Here is a 26,001-nt window from a genome sequence, read left to right as displayed (position 1 = left end):
GCAAAAGATTCAGCAACACAGATGTCCAGAATGCTGTGTAATTATGCGATTAAAGCAGATGACTTATACATTAGCTGGGATCGGGGCTGGAACAAAATGTCCGCTACAATCAGTGACGTCATGCATACACGTCATCATACCGTGACGTTTTCAACAGGATACTTCGCGCAAAATGTAAAATTGCAATTTAGTCAACTAAAAAGGCCGTATTGGCATGTGTTGCAATGTTAATATTTCATCATTGATATATAAACTATCAGACTGTGTGGTCGCTAGTAGTGGCTTTCAGTAGGACTTTAAGAGGCAGTCGCTGATGAAGTTTGAAGATGAAATCGGGCTGGCAGGAAGTCCCCCCCCCCCTCCCCCTTTGACTAATTACACAGACGAGCCAGTCAAACTTGTCAAAAGGTTGCATTTCACAAAGTTTAATCCTTCCTTCTCCCACTGTTCCACTCTTCCCCTCACCTCATTGTCCTGTTCCGAACTTTTCTCCACATCTTCCCCCCGCCCCCCGCCCCCCCGACCCCTTGTGCCGTCGGCCAACTTTCCACTGGGGATCAAGATAAGGCGGCACAGTCCTTCAGCGAGAGAGAAACATGCCCCAAAAATACAGTTTGCAGCTTATGTATAGAGATGAAGCAGCTGCAGAGAGTTGTTTGGGTTTGCCTTTGTGAGATGAGAATGCATTGAAAGATAGTAGACTCCGTCGTCCGGGGTTACGGGTTCTAAACAGACCCAGGATGTACAGGTGACAGACATCAAGATGTGTCCAAACACTAAGTTGTCAAATGGGAATGAAGTGCAGGGCAGGAGACATACTTGAAGCAGCTGTTTGACCACATTTACACCCACGATAAGTCTTTATCAGTACTAAATAAATATTATATTTCAAGTATATTCACCCTCCTACTAGTTCGAGATAGAGCCAGCAGGCGCCTTGTGATGGATATCACCCAGCAACTTGAAATTTGACACAACCTGTAGAAAAACGATCCTAAAAGTACCTTATTATTGTGCAATCCTAATATATTCAAATGCAGCATTCTTTTACCACTTGGAGGTTCACTTACTGAACATCTGGGATCTTAAAGAGAGATTTGAGTACCCATTAAAGTGTTTATGCTAGTATACAGAGTGTATGAAAACACGTACGGTCTAGCTCCACCCCATCTTGCAGATTGGATTGTACCATATGTCCCGGCAAGAAATCTGCCTTCAAAGAACTCCGGCTTATTTGTGATTCCCAGAACCCCAAAAAAAGTCTGCGGGCTGTAGAGCGTTTTCTATTGGGGCTCCAGTACTCTGGAATGTTCTAGCAGTAACAGTTAGAGATGCTACCTCAGTAGAAGCATTTAAGTCTCACCTTAAAACTCATTTGTATACTCTAGCCTTTAAATAGACTCCCTTTTTAGATCAGTTGATCTGCCGCTTCTTTTCTTTTCTACTCCGCCCCCCTCTCCCTTGGGTGTGCTGGCTGTCCAGAGTCGGGACCTGGAGTAGACCGCTCGTCATGTGCATCGATTGGGGACGTCTCTGCGCTGCTAACCTGTCTTTGCTAGGGATGGTCTCCTGCTGGCCCCACTATGGACTGGACTCTTACTATTATGTTGGATCCACTATGGATTGGACTCTCACTATTATGTTAGATCCACTATGAACTGGACTCTCACTATTATGTTAGATCCACTATTGACTGGACTCTCACACTATTATGTTAGATCCACTATGGACTGGACTCTCACTATTATGTTAGATCCACTATGGACTGGACTCTCAAACTATTATGTTAGATCCACTATGGACTGGACTCTCACTACTATGTTAGATCCACTATGGACTGGACTCTCACAATATTATGCTGGATCCACTATGGACTGGACTCTCACTATTATGTTGGATCCACTATGGACTGGACTCTCACTATTATGTTAGATCCACTATGGACTGGACTCTCACTATTATGTTAGATCCGCTATGGACTGGACTCTCAAACTATTATGTTAGATCCACTATGGACTGGACTCTCACTATTATGTTAGATCCACTATGGACTGGACTCTCACTATTATGTTAGATCTACTATGGACTGGACTCTCACTATTATGTTAGATCCACTATGGACTGGACTCTCACTATTATGTTAGATCCACTATGGACTGGACTCTCACACTATTATGTTAGATCCACTATGGACTGGACTCTCACACTATTATGTTAGATCCACTATGGACTGGACTCTCACTATTATGTTGGATCCACTATGGACTGGACTCTCACACTAATATGTTAGATCCACTATGGATTGGACTCTCACTATTATGTTAGATCCACTATGAACTGGACTGTCACTATTATGTTTGATCCAGTATGGACTGGACTCTCACAATATTATGTTAGATCCACTATAGACTGGACTCTCACTATTATGTTAGATCCACTATGGACTGGACTCTCACTATTATGTTAAATCCACTATGGACTGGACTCTCACTATCATGTTAAATCCACTATGGACTGGACTCTCACTTTCATGTTGAATCCACTATGGACTGGACTCTCACTAATATGTTAGATCCACTATGGACTGGACTCTCATTATTATTGTAGATCCATTATGGACTGGACTCTATGTTCATGTTTTTATCGCAAACCTGAAACCATGTCTCTGCATATTTTTTCGAACAACACTAAAGTGTGTTGAATCAACTTCAGGGGAGGGCTGGGCGATATAACCTTTTATTAATATCTCCATATTTTTCGGCCATATCGCGATCCACAATATATATCTCCATATTTTGCCTTAGCCTTGAATGAACACTTGATGCATATAATGACAGCAGTATGATGATTCTATGTGTCTACATTCAAACATTCTTCTTCATACTGCACTAATATATGCTACTTTTAAACTTTCATGCAGAGAGGGAAATTACAACTAAGTCAATTGACCAAAACTATATTAATTAAGCAGTTATTAAACATTCATGTCATTTCCAAAACAGAAAGTGCAAGATTGTCAGAGACATTTTAAAACAAGCTATGAGTGCACTTTTGTGCATGATGTCACTAAGATGACATATCAAAACAACACTAAATTAAAGTGCACTTTTTGTACAGAACGCCACTACAATAGTTTAAAACAAATAAAGTGCATGATTTTTGTGCATGATGTCACACAAGATATTTCAATAACTGTCCAATAAAAATGAGCTGCATACTAGGACATCAAATAGTGTATGTCCTTCGCTATGTGGTAGGTTCCTGCGGACGTTATCTCCTTCTGTTGTTGACTATTTTTTTCATACTGTGTTCATGTGGAAACGGTTTGGAAATTTTGTGGCTGTGGCACCGGCCGGAGATGTTGACATGCGGAGTTTCAAGCACTCCTCACCCTCTAGCGGGCAAATTTCAAATGATGCCACAAATTAGCAGTAATGCTACTTTTTGTAGCAATGCATACTTGACATATTACAGTTGTCTGTTCAACATCTTCCCGCTTGAAACCAAACCACCGCCAGACGATGCACCCCGTGCTGTTTTTCTTGGGAATTCATTATTTTGCCTTCATTTTTTACCAGATTCACACCTTCTCTCTCTCGTATTACCTGTCGCACCGCACCTCTAGCATCACAGCTAATGTTACCCATTCCAATACGTCTCTGCTCGGCAAGGGCGTATGAGGTTTCACGCACGGCAGCATGTGACGTATGTAAGAAGGTGTGCTTGTTTTATATCTCTGTGAGAAGGAGAGACAAGAAAGAGTGAGAAGAGCCTGTAGTGTAATGCCCGCAGCTAAAAGCAACTGCGTGAGAACGTATACTCCAATATCACAATGTAGTCAGTTTCTATATCGCACAGAGACAAACCCACGATATATCGAGAATATTTGATGTATCGCCCAGCCCTACATTAGGGTGTATTTAAAAATATTTTGTGTGTGGAAAAATCGCATGGGGAATATAAATAAAATATATGTAAAAAGTAAAGTTTAATTAAAGAAAAGCACAGACCTCCGGTTGAAGACCTCTGCTGTAGTGGATAGTAAATACCGTATAGAACAGTGGTTCTCAACCTTTTTTTCAGTGATGTACCCCCTGTGAACATTTTTTTTTAATTCAAGTACCCCCTAATCAGAGCAAAGCATTTGTGGTTGAAAAAAAGAGATAAAGAAGTCAAATACAGCACTATGTCATCAGTTTCTGATTCATTAAATTGTACAACAGTGCAAAATATTGCTCATTTGTAGTGGACAACGTCTTAAACTATTTGGGGAAATAAAATATACAAAAATAACTAAAAACTTGTTGAAAAATAAACAACTGATTCAATTATAAATAAAGATTTCTACACATAGAGGTAATCATCAACTTAAAGTGCCCTCTTTGGGGATTGTAATAGAGATCCATCTGGATTCATAAACTTAATTCTAAACATTTCTTCACAAAAAAAGAAATCTTTAACATCAATATTTATGGAACATGTCCACAAAAAATCTAGCTGTCAACACTGAATATTGCATTGGTGCATTTCTTTTCACACTTTATGAACTTACATTCATATTTTCTTGAAGTAGCATTCCATCCATTTTCTACCGCTTATTCCCTTTTTGGGGTCGCGGGGGGCGCTGGCGCCTATCTCAGCTACAATCGGGCGGAAGGCGGGGTACACCCTGGACAAGTCGCCACCTCATCGCAGGGCCAACACAGATAGACAGACAACATTCACACACTAGGGCCAATTTAGTGTTGCCAATCAACCTATCCCCAGGTGCATGTCTTTGGAAGTGGGAGGGGCCTATCCCCAGGTGCATGTCTTTGGAGGTGGGAGGAAGCCGGAGTACCCGGAGGGAACCCACGCAGTCACGGGGAGAACATGCAAACTCCACACAGAAAGATCCCGAGCCTGGATTTGAACCCAGGACTGCAGGACCTTCGTATTGTGAGGCAGACGCACTAACCCCTCTGCCACCGTGAAGCCCTGAAGTATTATTCATTAAATATATTTATAAAGGATTTTCGAATTGTTGCTATTTTTTTTGAATATTTTTTAAAAAATCTCACGTACCCCGTGGCATACCTTCAAGTACCCCATTTGAGAACCACTGGTATAGAATGTCAAGTTTACTTTCTTTTGTATTGCCCTTTAAAGTCCTACTGAAAGCCACTACTAGCGACCATGCAGTCTGATAGTTTATATATCAATGATGAAATATTAACATTGCAACACATGACAATACGGACGCTTTAGTTTATTAAATTGCAATTTTAAATTTCCCATGGAGTTTCCTGTTTAAAACGTTGCGGAATGATGATGGAGGGGACATTTTAGCCAAACACCACTTACGGCTAAAAGTAGTCTCTTTTCCTTGCGCAATTCCACAGTATTCTAGACATCTGTGTTGCTGAATCTTTTGCAATTTGTTCAATTAATAATGGAGAAGTCAAAGAAGAAAGACGGAGGTGGGAAGCTTTTAGCCTTTAGCCACACAAACACACGGTGTTTTCTTGTTTAAAATTCCCGGAGGTGAAGCTTTTCTATGGATCAGAGCGGTCAAGCGAACATGGATCCCGACCACTTGTCAACCGGCAGGTTTCGGTGAGAAAATTGTGGTAAAAAGTCGCCTCTTACCGGAGATCAGCGGAGCTTCTGTCCTGCTGCAGCTTTGTGACTTCCCTCAGAGTCTGGCGTCAACACACCCCTCCGACAATCAGGTACTATTTAACTCACCAAGACACCAGCAACACAATAGAAAGATAAGGGATTTCCCAGAATTATCCTAGTAAATGTGTCTAAAAACATCTGAATCGCTCCCAATGCAATCGCCTTTTTTTTTCTTTCTTTCTAGTCCTTCACTCTAAATTTCCTCATCCACAAATCTTTCATCCTCGCTCAAATTAATGGGGAAATTGTCGCTTTCTCGGTCCAAATAGCTCTCGCTGCTGGAGGCTCACGTTATAAACAATGTGAGGGTGTGAGGAGCTCCACAACCGGTGACATCACCCGCACATCGTCTGCTACTTCCGGTACAGGCAAGGCTTTTTTATCAGCGACAAAAAGTTGCAAACTTTATCGTGGATGTTCTCTACTAAATCCTTTCAGCAAAAATATGGCAATATGGGGAAATGATGAAGTATGACACATAGAATGGACCTGCTATCCCCGTTTCAATAAGAACATCTCATTTCAGTAGGCCTTGAAAGAGAGTGACATTTTGCCACTTCTAGTTCCACAAATGTTTGACATGGGCCTTGTCTCCCACTCCTACTTGGTCCTTACGAGGCCATCGCCCTCTTGCCCTTTCCAGGCATGGCCGCCATCCACCTCCCTCTGCATCCCTCTGTCTATTCATTACAGCATCCCTCCATCAATGAGCCTTTCACACAGGCTCTTTTCTGAGGAATGCAACAGGGCGGCCACCACATTAGCACACTTCTACAGACACCGTCTTATATATTTTCAACACGTTCACTGCACAAATAAAGCACGGACTGTTACACGTGTTACCTATAAAGTCCCAAAAATAACCCAGAAATGAATCCATGACTGAGTCTTACCTTTGCCTCGCACTTCCTGTGGGTGGTTGTCTTGCATACTAACACAAAGAAAGACAGGAAAATGAGCGTCAGCAATTTTTTTTGATGTGTTTTGATAAAAATGTAATGAAAAACATGTCAATGGTCAAAACAATGTTAGCAAAACTTGTACACACACAGCAAGTATTGTATAACAACAATAAAGATCAATTATTACAGTATTTCATTTTAAAAATTAACAATAACAATGATAGCAGTTTGGCATAAATCAGGGGTGTCCAAACTTTTTCCACTGAGGGACGCACATGGAAAAATGAAAGCATGCGGGGGCCATTTTGATGTTTTGTCATTTTCAAACCAGAACAAAATGTATGGATTTTTTATTATTTTTATTTTACCTTTAAGGGTCCCAGTCATTAAAATGTTAAAAATAAGTCAAATTATTAGTATTTTTTATTTAACGGTTACAATAGATCTCTATACCAACTTCAAGTTGATATAAAGTAATACAAAAAAAGGTTTTATGGCTTTTCTGTCAAAAACTACTTCTTTTTTTTTATAGTAAAACTGAAATATGCAGTATTTAGTAATTAAAGCCCTAAAAGATCAATAATGCAGGACAACGTTGATTTTAATTATTTTATATGTTTTGAGTAATAACAGTGAAAAAATAAATAAATTACCAATAAATATATTTGGGATCCAAAGTGATACATTTTTATACATAAGTTACAGGATCAAAATCTATCGACTTTAAATTTGAAATGTTTATTTTGTTTGTTTAATGCTCTTTTGTCAAAGAAAACTTTGATGTTTTTATATGGGAACCACACAATATATGCAATATTAACAACACAAAACATTTTCAAGTGAAATACTTGAAGTAATTGGAGCCTTGAAAATAATTCATTATAACATAAATATTTTTTATTTTTTTTTGGAGCAATGGAACAAAAAGAAAAATAAAGAAAGACAAAAGGAAAAAAAAACTGCCTGCATGGCAGCTTTGTGTCAACATTGCAACTTTTTCTCATTAGATTTCACCTCATTACCCTTTTCTTTAAGTGTTCTTTTTTATTTTCGCAATAGCATTTCCAGAATGTGTGGCGGGCCGGTAAACAATTAGTTGCGGGCCGCACTTTGGACACCCTGGCATAAATCATGTGTGTAAAAAACAATGATCATATTTAAAAAAATCTAAATTTGCCTTTCAAAAAATATCTAAAAATACGATTTTTTAAATTTTCCCGAAGGAACTCTCTTGAAGGAATCAATAAAGTACTATCTATCTATCTATCTCATATTTATTCTATAATAATGAATAAGATATTCTTTTTTGATCATTTTGTACATTTTTATAGTATTGGTTCCACACAATTAACCAGAAATAAGTTTTATTTAGGATTTTCTTTTCACAAACAGTTGTTGTTTTGTTACTAAAACAAAAAACAAATCATCCAACACAGAGGTGGAGTAAAATATCAAGATAGGAACATATATACCGCAACACTCTTTCTAACAATATAATATTGATTTTTAACTCCAAGATGACTTCCTGCATTCAGTGCTAGAAGTCAGCAGTTAAGAAGGAAATGACATTTTTCTGACATCATGGTGGCAAGAAGCTTGATCCACTTCCTGTACAATTGCGAAAATTGGAAATGTATTTATTCGAAGGACACTGTTTTTTGACTCAGCTTGTCCTATTGATTATGACTGAGATCTATTGTAGTTATACACGACTTGCATTCCTTAAAATTTACACCTTTTCCTGTTTATTATTGCAAAAAAGATGGCAGAGTTTCTCTCCCGTATTTTTGATGAAGAATAAACGAGATCCACGTGGACATACTTTTCTACTTCTCATAGCTGACATCATTTTTGTTCTTTGCAGTCAGCGGATTACTTCAGATTGCATCAACAGCACCTCTGCTGGTTACAGTGTGGAAGTGCACTCCAATTTACCTTAACTGCTTCAAGATGCCATTAATCAATAACCAATTCCACACCCTGAAAGACGCCCATTATAATATCCATCCATCCATCTTCTTTCGCTTATCTGAGGTCGGGTCACGGGGGCAGCAGCCTAAGCAGGGAAGCCCAGTCTTCCCTCTCCCCAGCCACTTGGTGCAGCTCCTCCCAGGGGATCCTGAGCTGTCCCATGGCCAGCCAGGAGACATAGTCTTCCCAATGTGTCCTGGGTCTGCCCCGGTCGGACGTGCCCTAAACACCTCCCTAGGGAGGCGTTCGGGTGGCATCCTGACCAGATGCCCGAACCACCTCATCCGACTCCTCTCCATGTGGAGGAGCAGCGGCTTTACTTTGAGTTCCTCCCGGATGACAGAGCTTCTCACCCTATCTCTAAGGGAGAGACCCGCCACCTGGTGGAGGAAACTCATTTGGGCCGCTTGTACCCGTGATCTTATCCTTTCGGTTATCACCAAAAGCTCATGACCATAGGTGAGGATGGGAACGTAGATCGACCGGTAAATTGAGAGCTTTGCCTTCCAGCTCAGCTCCTTCTTCACCAAAACGGATCGATACGGATCCGCCTGTCGATCTCACCATCCACTCTTCCCTCACTCATGAACAAGACTCCGAGGTACTTGAACTCCTCCACTTGAGGCAGGGTCTCCTCCGCAACCCGGAGATGGCACTACACCCTTTTCCTGGGCGAGAACCATGGACTCAAACTTGGCAGTGCTGATTCTCATCCCGGTCGCTTCACACTCGGCTGCGAACCGATCCAGTGAGAGCTGAAGATCCTGGCCAGATGAAGCCATCAGAGACCTAATCCTGCAGCCACCAAAACCAGATCCCCTCAACGCCCTGACTGTGTCTACAAATTCTGTCCATAAAAGTTATGAACAGAATGGGTGACAAAGGACAGCCTTGGCGGAGTCCAACCTTCACTGGAAATGTGTCCGACTTACTGTCGGCAATGCGGACCAAGCTCTGACACTGATCATACAGGAAGTGGACCGCCACAATAAGACAGTCCGATACCCCATACTCTCTGAGCACTCCCCACAGGACTTCCCGAGGGACACGGTCCAATGCCTTCTCCAAGTCCACAAAGCACATGTAGACTGGTTGGGCAAACTCCCATGCACCCTCAAGAACCCTGCCCAGAGTATAGAGCTGGTCCACAGTTCCACGACCAGGACGAAAACCGCACTGTTCCTCCTGAATCCGAGGTCCGACTATCCGGCGTAGCCTCCTCTCCAGTACACCTGAATAGACCTTAACGGGAAGGCCATTATATTATATATTCGATTATTTCTTCTCTATGTATTACTATTTCTTCTCGCATTATGACTTGAGCTAATCTGTGGAACTTTTACATGATGAGGTCATTGATTGATTGATTGATTGCGACTTTTAATAGTAGATTGCACAGTACAGTACATATTCCACACAATTGACCACTAAATGAATACATTTTTCAACTTGTTTAAGTCGGGGTCCACCTTAATCTGGTCATGCGGTCTCTCCCACAATTGTGCTTTTCGCTCAACCCGACTTTGTCACATTACCTCTGCAGAATGAGCCCAGGTTGTCCACGTTCTGGTGACAAACGCTGCACTGACGCCTCTTCTTGAAGGTCTTCTCCTTGAAGGCGTGAGGCTCCCCCTTCGCCGACTAGATCACACAGAAGAAAATGACGATCTGTTACACTGTAGAACAGTGGTTCTCAACCTTTTTTCAGTGATGTACCCCCTGTGAACAGTTTTTTTAATTCAAGTACCCCCTAATCAGAGCAAAGCATTTGTGGTTGAAAAAAAGAGATAAAGAAGTAAAATACAGCACTATGTCATCAGTTTCTGATTTATTAAATTGTGTAACAGTGCAAAATATTGCTCATTTGTAGTGGTCTTTCTTCAACTATTTGGAAAAAAAGATATAAAAATAACTAAAAACTTGTTAATTAACAAGTGATTCAATTATAAATAAAGATTTCTACACATAGAAGTAATCATCAACTTAAAGTGCCCTCTTTGGGGATTGTACTAGAGATCCATCTGGATTCATCAACTTACTTCTAAACATTTCTTCACAAAAAAAGAAAATCTTTAACATTAATATTTATGGAACATGTCCACAAAAAATCTAGCTGTCAACACTGAATATTGCATTTGTAACGACCCGGGCGCATGGTGATGTGGGGCTCGTTCTCCCAGGAATGCAGACGGGCTTCGGACACAGCGTGCAGGTAGGAAAAATTATTTATTAAGAAATAAATCGGACAGAACAAAGAAAAACGTGCTCATAGCACTTAAGGCAAAGACCTAAAAGAGCTAGCATGGGAGCAAGAAAATAAAGAGCCTAGCGTGGAAGCTAGCAGGAAACAAACGTTGTTACTTCTTCTTTTTTATTTTTTATATTATTTTTGCAATAGCATTTGCAAAATGTGTGGCGGACCGGTAAACAATTAGCTGCGGGCCGCACTTCGGACACACCTGCAATAAAACATACCGGTGTAGTGAGTTTCCATTATTCACCCAAGGAACTTTAGTTATTAGAGAGTTCCGGTATGTAGTCTTTCACATTCACCCTTTACTCCTTTTGCATGTTTCACCTCAAGTTGTGTAACAGTCTTACAGTAATAATCCCTGCGGTTCCTACTCTGACCACACAACAATAATCCTCAGTGTGTGAGATCAGTAAAAGGCAATAGTAGCCGACCTCTAATTGTTAATAAGACACAGCAGCACACGGCGGAGAAAGGTTAGGCAAGTGGTGTGTTGATCCATGTGATGATGACAGACGTTCCCACCCAGTCTGGTAAGCGCTAATGTTCCCACGCATGGTTACATACCGGACTCAAATAGGCAAGAGAGGAGGAACATGCGAAGAACGTACAGAAGATCTTCCATTGTCACATGTCTATTTTTAAAATTGTGGTTTCCCGCGAGGTAACAAAGGTGGTCTGAGCACCTTTTCAAATCATGTAGACTCGGCACGAGAGGCTGCTCCGTGTTTGGACAGCTGCCGGCTTGTTGGCATGGCCTTCTAGCAGCTGTCTTCACCGCCTTGCAGCACAGTAAGCAGACTGAGGCACCAATAATGATGACTTGCTTCTTTGTAAGGCTGTCCTGGGTATGACGCTAAAGTGGAGGCTCCTCTATGGGGTACTAGGAGAATAACCCCTTTTGCTACTGGTACCCCAGGTGGCCCTTGGCAAAGGCCTAGAACCGGGGATACGGTGTAGACCTCAACGGCGGAGCAGGCGGAAGACAGTAGATGTAAGAACCACATCCATGTGGGCCCAGGTATGGGGGAATAACAAACCAAAACCTCAACGGTGGAACAGGCGGAGAATGATTGCTAACCCTATGGAGCGTCTCAACGGCTGACGAAGGCTGCAGCAGAAAAGGGTCCCCAGTCGTCTTGAACTCCATGCCACTGGACCCTGACCCGGATCTGTCAAGGATGGTGTGGTGACTGTGCACCAGTCTTCCCACGTTAAACAAAGTTGCACACAGGCATCCTCCATAAAGGGATACACCCCTCTACCAGGAGGATCGTTATACTCGCTTCGAGTGACTGCAGATGATAATGGTTGTAGAGCTTGGTGATACGGCTTTTTTATGAAGGTCGATATTGACTATTATTGATATTTATAAGACCTATGGAAAATATGGACAAAGACAAAAATATATTAAATGGTAATGTTTTTATTTCTAATGTAACATTCCCCCGATAATAGTCCACTCAGCTATAAAGGCAGAGAGGAAAGGAAATGTCAACATACCGTATTTTACGGACTGTATATGCATATATATATATATATATATATATATATATATATATATATATATATATATATATGTATGTTTATAAATGTGTGTGTGTATATATATATATATATATATATATATATATACACATACACAAATATATATATATATAGAGATATATATATTTTTTGGGTTTGTTTGTTTTTGAATACTGACTTTTTGCAGTGTAGCTCTTTCACACGAAATACCACTTCCAAAAATATTATGTATATATATATATATATATATATATATATATATATATATATATATATATATATATATATATATATATATATATATATATATATATATATACATACATACATACATACATACACACAAACACACATTTTTTTTCTTGTTTTTGAACACTGACTTTTTGCAGTGTAGTTCTTTCACAAAAATACTACTTCCAAAATTTCCTGCTTCGCAAGTACCACTGTTTTTTTTTTTACCTTCACTAACCATAACAGTAATAAATACACTTTTTGTCTTTAAAAGGCTACCACTGTTTAATTGATCTTACTTTGCACTTTGGACAGTGACAGATTACAAACACACTTAGCCTAGTTAGCTGATAGCACTCGCCGCTAGCGTTACCATCATGTACAAGTGGGACAAGGTTATAGGGCCGGGCGATATGGCCTTTTTTAAATATCTCGATTATTTTTTAGGCCATATCGCGATACACCATATATATCGGGATATTTTGCCTTAGCCTTGAATGAACACTTGATGCATATAATGACAGCAGTATGATGATTCTATGTGTCTACATTCAAACATTCTTCTTCATACTGCATTAATATATGCTACTTTTAACCTTTCATGCAGAGAGGGAAATCACAACTAAGTCAATTAACCAAAACCATATTAATTAAACAGTTATTAAACATTCATGTCATTTCCAAAACAGAAAGTGCAAGATTGTCAGAGACATTTTAAAACAAGCTATGAGTGCACTTTTGTGCATGATGTCACTAAGATGACATATCAAAACAACACTAAAATAAAGTGCACTTTTTGTACAGAACGCCACTACAATAGTTTAAAACAAATAAAGTGCACTTTTGTGCATGATGTCACACAAGATATTTCAATAAGTGTCAAATAAAAATGAGCTGCATAATAGGAAATCAAATAGTGTTAGTGGTAGGTTCCTGCGGACACTATCTACTTTTGTTGTTGAGTATTTTTTTCAAACGTTGTTGATCTGGAAATGTTTCCCTCGGCATTTTGATGGTGTGGGCGTGTGGCACCGAACGGAGATGTTGACATGCGGAGTAAGCACTCTTCATTCTCTAGCAGGTGACTTTTCAAATGATGCTACATATTAGCAGTAACGCTACTTTTTATAGCAACGCTTTTGCCCCACACTTGACAAATTACGGTTGTCCGTTCGACATATTCCCGCTTGAAGCCAAACCACCGCCAGACGATGGACCCCCTGCTGCTTTTCTTGGGAATTCATTCTTCCTTCAATTTTTACCAGATTCGCACCTTCTCTCTCTCTCGTATTACCACTCGCACGGCTCCGCTAGCGTCACAGCTAACGTTACCCAGGCTGCTACCTCTCTGCTGTAAGAAGGTGCGCTTGTTTTACGTCTCTGTGAGGAGAGACGAGAAAAAGTGACAAAGGCCTGCAGTGTAATGCCCGCAGCTAAAAGCAACTGCGTGAGAACCTATACTCCAATATAAAGTTAAAGTTAAAGTACCAGTGATTGTCACACACACACTAGGTGTGGCGAAATTATTCCCTGCTTTTGACCCATCTCCCTTGATCACCCCCTGAGAGGTGAGGGGAGCAGTGAGCAGCAGCAGTGCCGCGCCCAGGAATAATTTTTGCTGATTTAACCCCCAATTCCAACCCTTGATGCTGAGTGCCAAGCAGGGTCATATTTTTATAGTCTTTGGTATGACTCGGCCAGGATTTGAACTCACGACCTACCGATCTCAGGGCGGACACTCTAACCACTATGCCACTGAGTAGCATGACGATATAGTCATTTTCTATATCGCACAGAGACAAACCCGCGATATATGGAGTATATCCATACACAGTTACTGTAAATACATGTACTCAAATGTCCTTTTGGAATAAATGCGACCAAAAATAAAAACCACAAAAAAAAGGCACATTTTCATTCCATCTTGCGTTCCGTGCAAGACGTGACATTATTGGCCATGACCTTCCAAACATGGCAGACTTGTGGTCGGCTTTAAATCGTGCTCTCGATGCCTCCAAAAAACAGGAAAAATGCTGCCAAACATTTGATTTGAAAGGTTTATTCCACCGCTGCGGTTTAGTGGACAGCAACAACATGCTTTTTGAAATTTATGGCAGAGTCTCATTCACGCTTTTTAAGAGCATATATCAAGCGTTGCGATAAAAGTCTTCAGGAAAGTTCTGGAAAGTTTCGAACATAAATTGTGTGCGTTAAAGTAACGACGAGGGACTAAAATGACGGAGAGATTCCTTTTGGCAAGGAAAACATGTTTGCAAACAGTGAGTGCTTGGTCTTTCATTTGTTAGCTCACAAGCTAGTTTCCTAGCATTGTGATTCTAGGTGATCAGTCATTTAAAAAGGACAATAGGTAAATATGTCAATAGTTGGATTTTTGTTAGCCAATATAATAGATAATATACAACAGCCTAGGATCATTTAGTTCTACGTTAGGTCAGGAAAAAAACACGGAGGCTATATCATCCCTACAAGCCTGTTTCGCAGGTTTCCCTGCTCATCAGGGGATTATATTATTATAATATCCCCTGACGAGCAGGGAAACCTGCGAAACAGGTAACGTATATTCCGCTCCATCCCGGTATCGAGCAAAGTATAACGGATAAACCACAGAAACCACGACAATAATTTAAAGTTAAGTATTGTTTGCTAAATCCTGCTACAGTAAATAACTAAATATATTAACTGCTAGCTAATTAACTTGCTTGTTAACTGCTTTTTATAATACTTTTATAATAATCGTTTGTCAGGGAATATTATTATAATGTTTTACCGGCCCGCAGCACATCATTCTGAAATTAATAAAATAAATATATATTTTTTAAACATTAAAAAGTGAAATAAAAGAGCAAATAGGTGAAATGCAACGGGAAAAAGTTGCATTGTTGACTCTAATGACACCATTTTTTAAATCATTTCTCAAAAAATAATAATGAATAAAAATCAATGTTGCTATAAATTATTGATTGATTTGAGGACAAAAAGGACATAAAAACAACAAACATAAAAAAAGTAAAAATAGAAAAAAAAATTCCATACTAATTATACTAATTATCCTATTGATTGTTATTATAAATATACTACAATTACAATATATTATCTGAAGCTGATACAGAGATTTAAATGTTGAATGGAAAAAAATAAATTAATAAATTAAAAAAAGCATGACCTTTTTATGACTGGGGCACTTTTGGATCCCTAAGGGTTTTAGTGGCATTTAATAACTGTCTTTGCTAAAAAAAAAAAAAATTACAAAAATAATAATAAATTCAAATACATTTTGCTATGAATTATTGACTTATTTAGGGATCCAATTACTTCACATTAAATATTTCACTTTGAAAATCTTTTTGGGAAAAATATTATGTATTTTGTCTCCAAAAATTGAGTTTTGACAAAAAGCTTGTTAAAAGTAAAACAAATAATGAAGTAGAATTAGCCATTCAAGGGTCTTATGAAAAAAATTATATATGACTTATTTTGAACCTTGTTTAAGACTGAAACCCTTCTGGGTCCTTAAGACCTAACTTGAGGGAGCCCCAACAATTAAAAAAAAAAAAGGTTATATTGTATTGGTTTTGAAAATGAAAAAATATCAACTTGGCAACCGCGTGCTTTGATCTTTCAGTGTGAGGCCCTCAGTGGAAAGAGTTTGGACACCCCTGTCTTAGTGACATCATGCACAAAAGTGCACTCATACTTTGTTTGAAAATGTCTCTGACAATCTTGCACTTTCTGTTTTGGAAATGACATGAATGTTTAATAACTGTTTAATTAATATAGTTTTGGTCAATTGACTTAGTTGTGATTTCCCTCTCTGCATGAAAGTTTAAAAGTAGCATATATTAGTGCAGTATGAAGAAGAATGTTTGAATGTAGACACATAGAATCATCATACTGCTGTCATTATATGCATCAAGTGTTCATTCAAGGCTGAGGTATAATATTGAGATATATATGCTGTATCGTGACATGGCATCAAAATATGGAGATATTAATAAAAGTCCATATCGCCCAGCCCTAGTCTGTGTGAGGTGTCCTGGCTGGTCCATCGATGTCACTAAAGCGTGCTTTGATGGCTTAAAAGATACAACAGCATTGATAGACCAAAATAATCCTTCAAGCAGACATTGTGGTAGTCCTGTGGGAAGAGTATTTCAACAACGTTGTGAGGGGAAACAGCCAACAGCTGGTACAGTGCGAGTGGATGAGGCCCAGTCCCTGAAATAGTAATTACTGTCAACGCTAAAAAACATCTTCCTCGCTCGGTTTCTGGCTACGAGCAGAGAGGAAACCTCCAAAACGAGACAAATGAGCAATGTAACTATTGCCCGACAATGTCGATACAAGGCATCCCAATAAAAACTACCATAAACCACACACTATTTATAGTCCAGCAAGCTACAATGCAAGCCACTACTCGCTTTCTCCATTTCGCCGTTCTGTTTGGCAGTATTCTCCAAGGAAGACCTAAAAGCGTGGATGGTTTTTATTGATTGATTGAGACTTTGTTAGTAAATTGCACAGTACAGTACATATTCCGTACAATTGACCACTAAATGGTAACACCCCAATAAGTTTATTAACTCGTTTAAGTCGGGGTCCACGTTAATCAATTCATGGTCCAAATATATACTATCAGCATAATACAGTCATCACACAAGTTAATCATCAGAAGTATATACTTTGATTTATTTACATTAAAGTACCTGGATAGCGAGCGCAAAAAAGTGTAGGCTCCCGGAGTGTTATCCGGGCATCATAAAGAAATATATGTAGTGTTCATCGTGTGAGGCAATGCAAAAGTTAGGCAAATAAAAAAATAAAAAATAACGGTTTGAACTGGTCCAGGTTATCGGGGACTGTTATTACTGACGGACAGGTGTCGGAGTGTGACTGCGTAAGAAAACCCTCGTCTCCATGGCAACATCTCTGTCGCTTTCATTCATTTGCCGCTTTTCCATTAATGCAGGGGTAGGCAACCCAGAATGTTAAGAGAGTCATTTTGGATCCAAATAACACAACGCTGTCAAGCGCCATTCGTGTAAAACTTGCTGGCCGCACTAACATTAAACTTTCATATTAAGGTGGGGGTCGCAAAATAACGTCTCGCAGGCCAATTCTGAGAACCCTGATCTTAAACATCTAAAACAATAATTTGGGAACGTCCAGCGGGCCAGATTGAAAAGCTCAGCGGGCCTTAATTTGCCCAGGTCTTGGTTAGTGCATGTGCTTCACAATACAAAAGGTCCTGAGTGGTCCTGAGTTCAATCCCGGGCTCGGGATCTTTCTGTGTGGTGTTTGCATGTTCTCCCCGTGACTGAATAGGTTCCCTCCGGGTACTCCGGCTTCCTCCCACCTCCAAAGACATGCACCTGGGGATAGGTTGATTGGTAACACTAAAATGGTCCCTAATGTGTGAATGTTGTCTGTCTATCTGTGTTGGCCCTGTGATGAGGTGGCGACTGGTCCAGGGTGTACCCCGCCTTCCAACAGAATGCAGTTGAGATAGGCTCCAGCACCCCCCCGCAACCCCAAAAGAGACAAGCGCTAGAAAATGGATGGATGGATGAGGTTGTCGTGTTAGCCTAATCCACAAAGAAATTAAGCAAAATTGCCGTATCAAAGGTCTAACAGAGGTGACGACAGCGTGACGTATATACCGTATTTTTCGGACTATAAGTCGCAGTTATTTCCGCAGTTTAGTCAGGGGTGCGACTTATACCCAGGAGCGACTTATGTGTGAAATTATTAACACATTACCGTGAAATATCAAATAATATTATTTAGCTCATTCACGTAAGAGAATAGACCAGTGGTTCTTAACCTGGGTTCGATCAAACCATAGGGGTTCGGTGAGGCGGCCTCAGGGGTTCGACGGAAGGTCAAGACACAGCCGAGTCAACGTGTAAATAAAAAATTCTCCTTATCGATGTACAGGTACTGGTCATATTATTAGAATATTATGAAAAAGTTGGTTTATTTCATTATTTCCATTTAGAAAGTCAAACGTGTAGAATGTACACATTCATTCCAAACAGACTGATACATTTCAAGTGTAAGTGTTTTTGCCAAAAAGGAGATGATAATAGCTGACAACCAATGAAAACCCTAAATTCAACATCTCAGAAAATTAGAATATGGTGAAAAGGTCAGATATTGAAGACACCTGGTGCTACACTCTAATTAGCTAACTAACTCAAAACACCTGGAAAAGCCTTTAAATGGTCTCTCGTTTTGATTCTGTGTGACACACAATCATGGGGAAGACTGCTGACTTGACAACGGTCCAAAAGATGACCATTGATACTTTAAAGAAGGAGGGCAAGACACAAAAGGTCATTGCCAAAGAGGTTGGATGTTCCCAGAGCTCTGTGTCCAAGCACATTAATAGAGAGGCCAAGGGAAGACAAAGATGTGCTAGAAAAAAGTGTACAAGCAAGAGGGATAACCGCGCTCTGGAGAGGATTGTCAAACAAAAATGTGGGGGACATCCACAAAGAGTGGACTGCAGCTGGAGTCAGTGCTTCAAGAACCACCACGCACCGACGTATGCAAGATATGGGCTTCAGCTGTCGCATTCCTTGTGTAAAGCCACTCTTGAATAAGAGACAACGTCAAAAGCGTCTCGCCTGGGCTCAAGACAAAAAGGACTGGACTGCTGCTGAGTGGTCCAAAGTTATGTTTCCAGATGAAAGTACATTTTGTATCTCCTTTGGAAATCAAGGTCCCAGAGTCTGGAGGAAGACAGGAGAGGTACAGAATCCACGTTGCCTGAAGTCCAGTGTCAAATTTCCACAATGGGTAATGGTCTGGGGTGCCATGTCATCTGCTGGTGTTGGTCCACTGTGTTTCCTGAGGTCTAGGGTCAATGCAGGAAGTTTTACAACACTTTATGCTGCCTGCCGCCGACCAATTTTATGGAGGTGAAGATTTCATTTTCCAACATGACTTGGCACCTGCACACAGTGCCAAATCTACCAGTACCTGCTTTAAGGACCATGGTATCCCTGTTCTTGATTGGCCTGCAAACTCACCTGACCTTAACCCCATAGAAAAGCTATGAGGTATTGTGAAGCGGAAGATGCAAGATGCCAGAGCCAACAATGCTGAAGAGCTGAATTCAGGCCACTATTAAAGCAAGCTGGGCTCTCATAACACCTGAGGGTGCAACAGACTGCTGGACTCCATGTATTGCTGCAGCAATTCAGGCAAAAGGAGCTGCAACTAACATGCTGAAACTTTCCATGTTCATACTTTTCAGTTGGCCCACATTTCTAAAAAATATTTTTTGGTACTAGTCGTAACTAATATTCTAATTTTCTGAGATACTGAATTTGGGATTTCCAGTAATTGTCAGTACTAATCATCAAAATTTAAAGAAATAAACATTTCAAATATATCACTATGTGTGTAATGAATTGATATAATATGTAAGTTTCACCTTCTGAATATAATTACTGAAATAAATCAACTTTTTCATGATATTCTAATAATATGAACAGCACCTGTATTATGGATACCCCCAAACAATGTTCCCTCTTATTTTCCGTCTGATTTGCAAGTGTGTAATTTGTTGTTAGTTCATGCACTGTGTTGGTTTTGTTCTTTGAACAAGGTGATGTTCATGCGCCAGTAAAAAAAACATATACCTTTGCCTTGAATTTAAAACAAAAAAATATATATCTATTTTTCACTTAAGAAACGATTGGCAAATGCGCATATGAAACTGGTGGGGTTCGGTACTTTTAACAAGGTTAAGAACCACTAGACTAGACGTATAAGATTTCATGGGATTTATGGATTAGAAGTGAGAGATAGTTTGGTAAAGGTATAGCATGTTCTATATGTTATAGTTATTTGAATGACTCTTACCATAATATGTTAGGTTAACATAGCAGTTGCTTATTTATGCCTCATATAACCTACACTTATTCAACCTGTTGTTCACTATTCTTTATTTATTTTAAATTGCCTTTCAAATATCTATTCTTGGTGTTGGCTTTTATCAAATAAATTTCCCCCAAAAATGCGACTCATACTCCAGTGGGACTTATATATGTTTTTTTCCTTCTTATTTATGCATTTTCGGCAGGTGCGACTTATACTCCGGAGTAGGGGTGTAACGGTACACAAAAATTTCGGTTCGGTACGTACCTCGGTCTAGAGGTCACGGTTCGGTTTATTTTCGGTACAGTAAGAAAACAACAAAATATACACCTTTTGGGTATTTATTTACCAAATTTGTAAACAATGGCTTGATCCTTCCAACATTGGGAACACAATAATAATTCTGCCCACGTTAATCCACATTAAACTGCCACAAGTTGTTGCTTGGATGAAATAAAATGACAAAACCTTTCTTCTACATATAAAAAGTGCAACATTAAACAGTTTCATACTTAATTTATTACAGCATTGGGGAAGCCTGTAGTTGATTTTTATTATGTAAATGTTATTTTTTTTATCAACATGTGATAGCAGGGACCCTGCCATTCAAAACTAGGCTGCTACATTACTAATGATTAATGTAACTATTGCTGAAAATTCATCCCTGACCACCATGGAGTTTATGTAGGCTTTATGATGCACTTAAATTATTTTATACACTATCAGAGACAGAAACTCTTCAATCAACACTGTCCGTAATACACGCACACACACACACACACACACACACACATACACACTGCAAAATGAGTTAACGTTTCGCTAAAAGCTAACTAGCCTTCACCTAAAGCCAGGACTGCGAGTGAGCTGAGCTGCAGTTTGTTTCTAGAAGGTCAACGGGCTCATAGTGATGTTTAGAAAGTAGTTGACTTGGAATATAATTTGGGGAGAGTGAGTTGCTCCCCTGCTAAAGACCTATCTGCTCGACATCGACACTGAAGCCCTGACGACATGCGCTCTGAATACGCATTGCTGATTGGCTTTGTATGTAACCAATCAGACGGTTGTGTGGGCGGGACAATGCTGGGTGCTGTGTACAGACACAGAGGCAGAACGGAGCGGAGCAGCTTGTTAAGACTTTAGCATAGGCGGCTACTTCATATGTACGTGTTGAACTCGTTCGGTATTCCTCCGCACCGAACCGAAACCCCCGTACTGAAACGGTTCAATACAAATACACGTACCGTTACACCCCTACTCCGGAGTGCCTTATACTCCGAAAATACGGTACTCCTGTCCCTGCATCACTCCATATACTCCAGGTCAGGACCAGAGGTGGGTAGAGTAGCCAGAAATTGTACTCAAGTAAGAGTACTGTTACTTTAGAGATTTATTACTCAAGTAAAAGTAAGGAGTAGTCACCCAAATATTTACTTGAGTAAAAGTAAAAAGTATGTTGTGAAAAAACTACTCAAGTACTGAGTAACTGATGAGTAACCTGATTACGGCAACAAATAATGCACAAAAACATAAAAATAGCAACGAGCAAATTCAGAGCCAGGAATATCTCTTAAGCAACTAAAACAATAATATATTTTAAATAAAAGTACATTAAAATAAAAAAATTAAGGCACATTGAGCCACAATAACTTAACAGCACCATAGGCTCAGTAGGCATTCATTGATCGATTGATTAGTAGATTGCACAGTACAGTACATATTCCGTACAATTGACCACTAAATGGTAACACCCCAATAAGTTTTTCAACGTTAATAAATTACTTAATAAATGACCAAGTCGAGGTGATCTACCTCATATATACATACATACACACATATCATATACATATACATACATTTATATATACAGTGTATAATTTATATTTATTTATTTTGCCATTTTTGTTGACATGTTAAAGGTGTTTTAATGAATATACATGCATGTTTAACACATAGATTTATATCTTTCATGAAGACAAGAATATAAGTTAGTGTATTACCTGATTCTGATGACTTGTATTTTAGTGCTGATAACGTCCACGTTTTCAAATGGAGGAGAAAAAAAGTTCCTCTTTTCTGTCTAATACCACATGAAAGTCGGTGGTTTTTGGCATCTTATTTGTCCAGCTTCCATATTCGTTTTTATACACTTTACAAGAAATACATTGGCGGCAAACTCCGTAGCTTGCTAGCTTGTCTGCGCTGGCTTTCGGAGACTCTTATTTTGTTAGCGCAGGCGCGATGGAGCGGCACTTTTATTGTGAAGACAGGAACTGTGCGATCAGTCTTTAGGCTTTTGACGGGAAGTACGGTTGAAATAAAAAGTGTCTTTTTTCCTTTACAATTTTGATTGATTGATTGATACTTTTATTAGTAGATTGCACAGTACAGTACATATTCCGTACAATTAACCACTAAATGTTAACACTCCAGTACGTTTTTCAACTTCTTTAAGTCGGGTCATGTGACCGCCTGGCTCTGTTTGATTGGTCCAACGTCACCAGTGACTGCATGTGATTGGTTAAACGCAGGCATGTGTAGATCCTACTTTGAAGCTCTGCCATAAACCAAAACAAACATTAACAGATCGATTAAAAAAAAAGTAGCGAGTAGCGAGCTGAATGTAGATAAATGGAGCGGAGTAAAAGTAGCGTTTCTTCTCTATAAATATACTCAAATAAAAGTAAAAGTATGTTGCATGAAAACTACTCGTAGAAGTACAATTTATCCCAAAAGTTACTCAAGTAAATGTAACGGAGTAAATGTAGCGCATTACTACCCACCTCTGGTCAGGACCCCGCCCACTTCGACCACACACACACACACACACACACACACACACACACACACACACACACACACACACACACAATACAAGAGACTCATTTTCCCTGACTTTTCAAGCCTTCCAACCAGGTTTTAACGTCAAAGAGACGCTTTCTAACCCCTTTAACCTCCAAAAAGCCAGGGCGGGGCTACACACGTGCACAAGAGGAGCGCACATGCAAAAACAAACACAGCGACACACACACACACCACTGGAAGCGTCCCCACGTCCTCCTTGTTTGACTCTAAAAATAGTGCTACAGTTAAGGACAAGGGTGAGCATTGTGTGGGTGGGGGGTCCGTCCCATCAGTTCAGTGACCTCAGACGAGGACGCAGATGGTCTGTGACAACAACAACACAAGACACCCATATGACTTTTTACTGCTTTGCCATTCAAGAGGCGGACAATGGAACTTTTGAGCCGACCTGCAGGTCAGGGCGGGGTCGCTCTGACTCTGCGCTGGCAGGTGTTGCGCAGATTTCATGACCAATCATGCGTGCCAATGAAATTGTCTGGAAAATAGGTGGCTGCTTTGTTTTTTAACATTCTGACATGAAGTTGGGTCGTGTGTACAGTAGAAGCCAACATGTTGGACACACCTCACTTAAATGTGTTTTATTTATTTTCATGACTGTTTACATTGTAGATTGTCACTGAAGGCATCAAAACTATGACACCTGTGAAGTGAAAACCTCTTGAAGCTCATCAAGAGAATGCCGAGAGTGTGCAAAACAGTAATCTGAGAAAAAAGGTGGCTATTTTGAAGTAACTAGACTATAAAACATGTTTTCAGTTATTTCACTTTTTTTGTTAAGTAGATCAGTGTTTTGTTTTTTTCTCTGTTATGAAAAAGGGACGTTTTTGTCATGAAAAGGGGAAATGTTTGTGGTTGGTGCACTAATTGTAAGTGTATATTGTGTTTTTTATGTTGATTTAATAAAAAAATTAAACTTTTTTTTTTTTTTTTTTTTTATTTAAATAAAAATGAATAAAAAATTATTCTGTGGCCCGGTACCAATCGGGTACCGGTGGTTGGGGACCACTGCTGTATATAAATGGTAATAAAAAAAAAAAAAAACACAGACAACTACACAAATCCTTTTATATTATAAATCAGTATGACAGGGCTTATCATACATTTGTTTATTTGTGAAGACTAACAATAGAACTGGGGGAAATAATCGATTTCTAGAGGCATCGCAATTGGGATTGCAAAATCAATTAGTAAACGTCAATCATCAATTATTTATTCGTAGTAAATAAATGAATGCAGACAATTGCAGCGAGCCACCTTGACCAGAGATCCGACCAGCTCCTTTATTTTAGGCCACTTACGTTACAGTTTTGCACATATTTCCATTGATTTAATATATTTAATGGGAATTGTTTCAGCTGTTTCTCATTGCAAATGCAGTGATTAAAAGTTGCAAGTGATGAATGCTTAAGGGAAAGTAAAACTGCATCAATATACATAAATTAAAGATGCATTATCATAGCTCCTGAATTGTAATCGAATAGTGGAGTGCCCAAAGAAAACTAATTACACACCTGGGACCTGGCCTCATGCGGGGATTTCTAACTAAAAATAGACGTGCGTTCAAACTCAGAAAACAACATACCCAGGTAAAAGTTCAGATATATTAAAAAAAAATGATGTCAAACTCAAGGCCTGGGGGCCAGAACTGGCCCACCCCATCATTTTATGTGGCCAGCGGAGACGCAAAAATACGAATCGCGATTCTCACATTGTGCGAATCAGAATCGATTCTCTTTTTTTTTTTTAATCGATATATATATATATTTTTTTTTTTAATCAATCCAACAAACCACTACACAGCAATACCATAACAATGCAATCCAATTCCAAAACCAAACCTGACTCAGCAACACACAGAACTGCAACAAACAGAGCAATTGAGAGAAGACATAAACAAACAGAACAAACCAAAAGTAGTGAAACAAAAATTAATATTATCAACAACAGTATCAATATTAGTTATAATTTCAGCATAGCAGTGATTAAAAATCCCTCATTGACATTATCATTAGACATTTATAAAAATAAAAATAAAATAACAAGTGTCACAGTGGCTTACACTTGCATGGCATCTCATAAGCTGGACAACACACTGTGTCCAATGTTTTCACAAAGATAAAATAAGTCATATTTTTGCTTCCTTTAATAGTTCAAACAAATTTACATTATTGCAATCAGTTGATAAAACATTGTCCTTTAAAATTATATAAGCTTTTTTTTTTCAAATCTACTACTCTGCTAGCATGTCAGCAGACTGGGGTAGATCCTGCTGAAATCTATGTATTGAATGAATACAGAATCCTTTTGACTCGGAAAAATATCGTTTTTGTTTTGAGAATCGCATTGAATCAAAAAAAAAAATCGATATATTATCGAATCGGGGCCGCAAGAATCGAGATTGAATCGAATCGTGGGACACCCCAAGATTCGGAGCCCTAATACACACACACACATACATACATACATATATATATATATATATATATATATATATATATATATATATATATTTATATATATGAAAATATACAGTGGTTTTAACTACATGTTTTTGTACTTCACAAAAATGAATAACTGAAAAGATGTTTTACATTTTAGTTTCTTGTAAATCAAAAAAAGGACTACTTTTTTTTTTTTTTTTTACAGCAAAATTCTGTTGACTGAGCTGCCAGTTTTTTATCGTAAACT

The 26,001-nt window shown here is 39.2% G+C and overlaps 1 protein-coding gene across 5 annotated transcripts in view; it reads right to left on the bottom strand.

The window, feature by feature from the left end:
• The window catches only part of tns2a (tensin 2a), a 164,882-nt gene that overhangs the window by 99,835 nt on the left and 39,046 nt on the right, over window positions 1-26,001 (bottom strand). For all 5 annotated transcript variants that reach the window (XM_061904901.1, XM_061904903.1, XM_061904904.1 and 2 more), the window contains exons 2-3: window positions 10,070-10,175; window positions 6,555-6,592 (exon numbers count right to left, since the gene is read on the bottom strand). In XM_061904901.1, the coding sequence (XP_061760885.1) occupies window positions 6,555-6,592; window positions 10,070-10,175 (144 nt within the window). The remainder of the gene's footprint in view (window positions 1-6,554; window positions 6,593-10,069; window positions 10,176-26,001) is intronic.

This window comes from Nerophis ophidion, linkage group LG06 (assembly GCF_033978795.1).
Source record: "Nerophis ophidion isolate RoL-2023_Sa linkage group LG06, RoL_Noph_v1.0, whole genome shotgun sequence".
NCBI classification, from domain to species: domain Eukaryota; kingdom Metazoa; phylum Chordata; class Actinopteri; order Syngnathiformes; family Syngnathidae; genus Nerophis; species Nerophis ophidion.
This window is presented reverse-complemented; position numbering and strand designations above follow the sequence as displayed.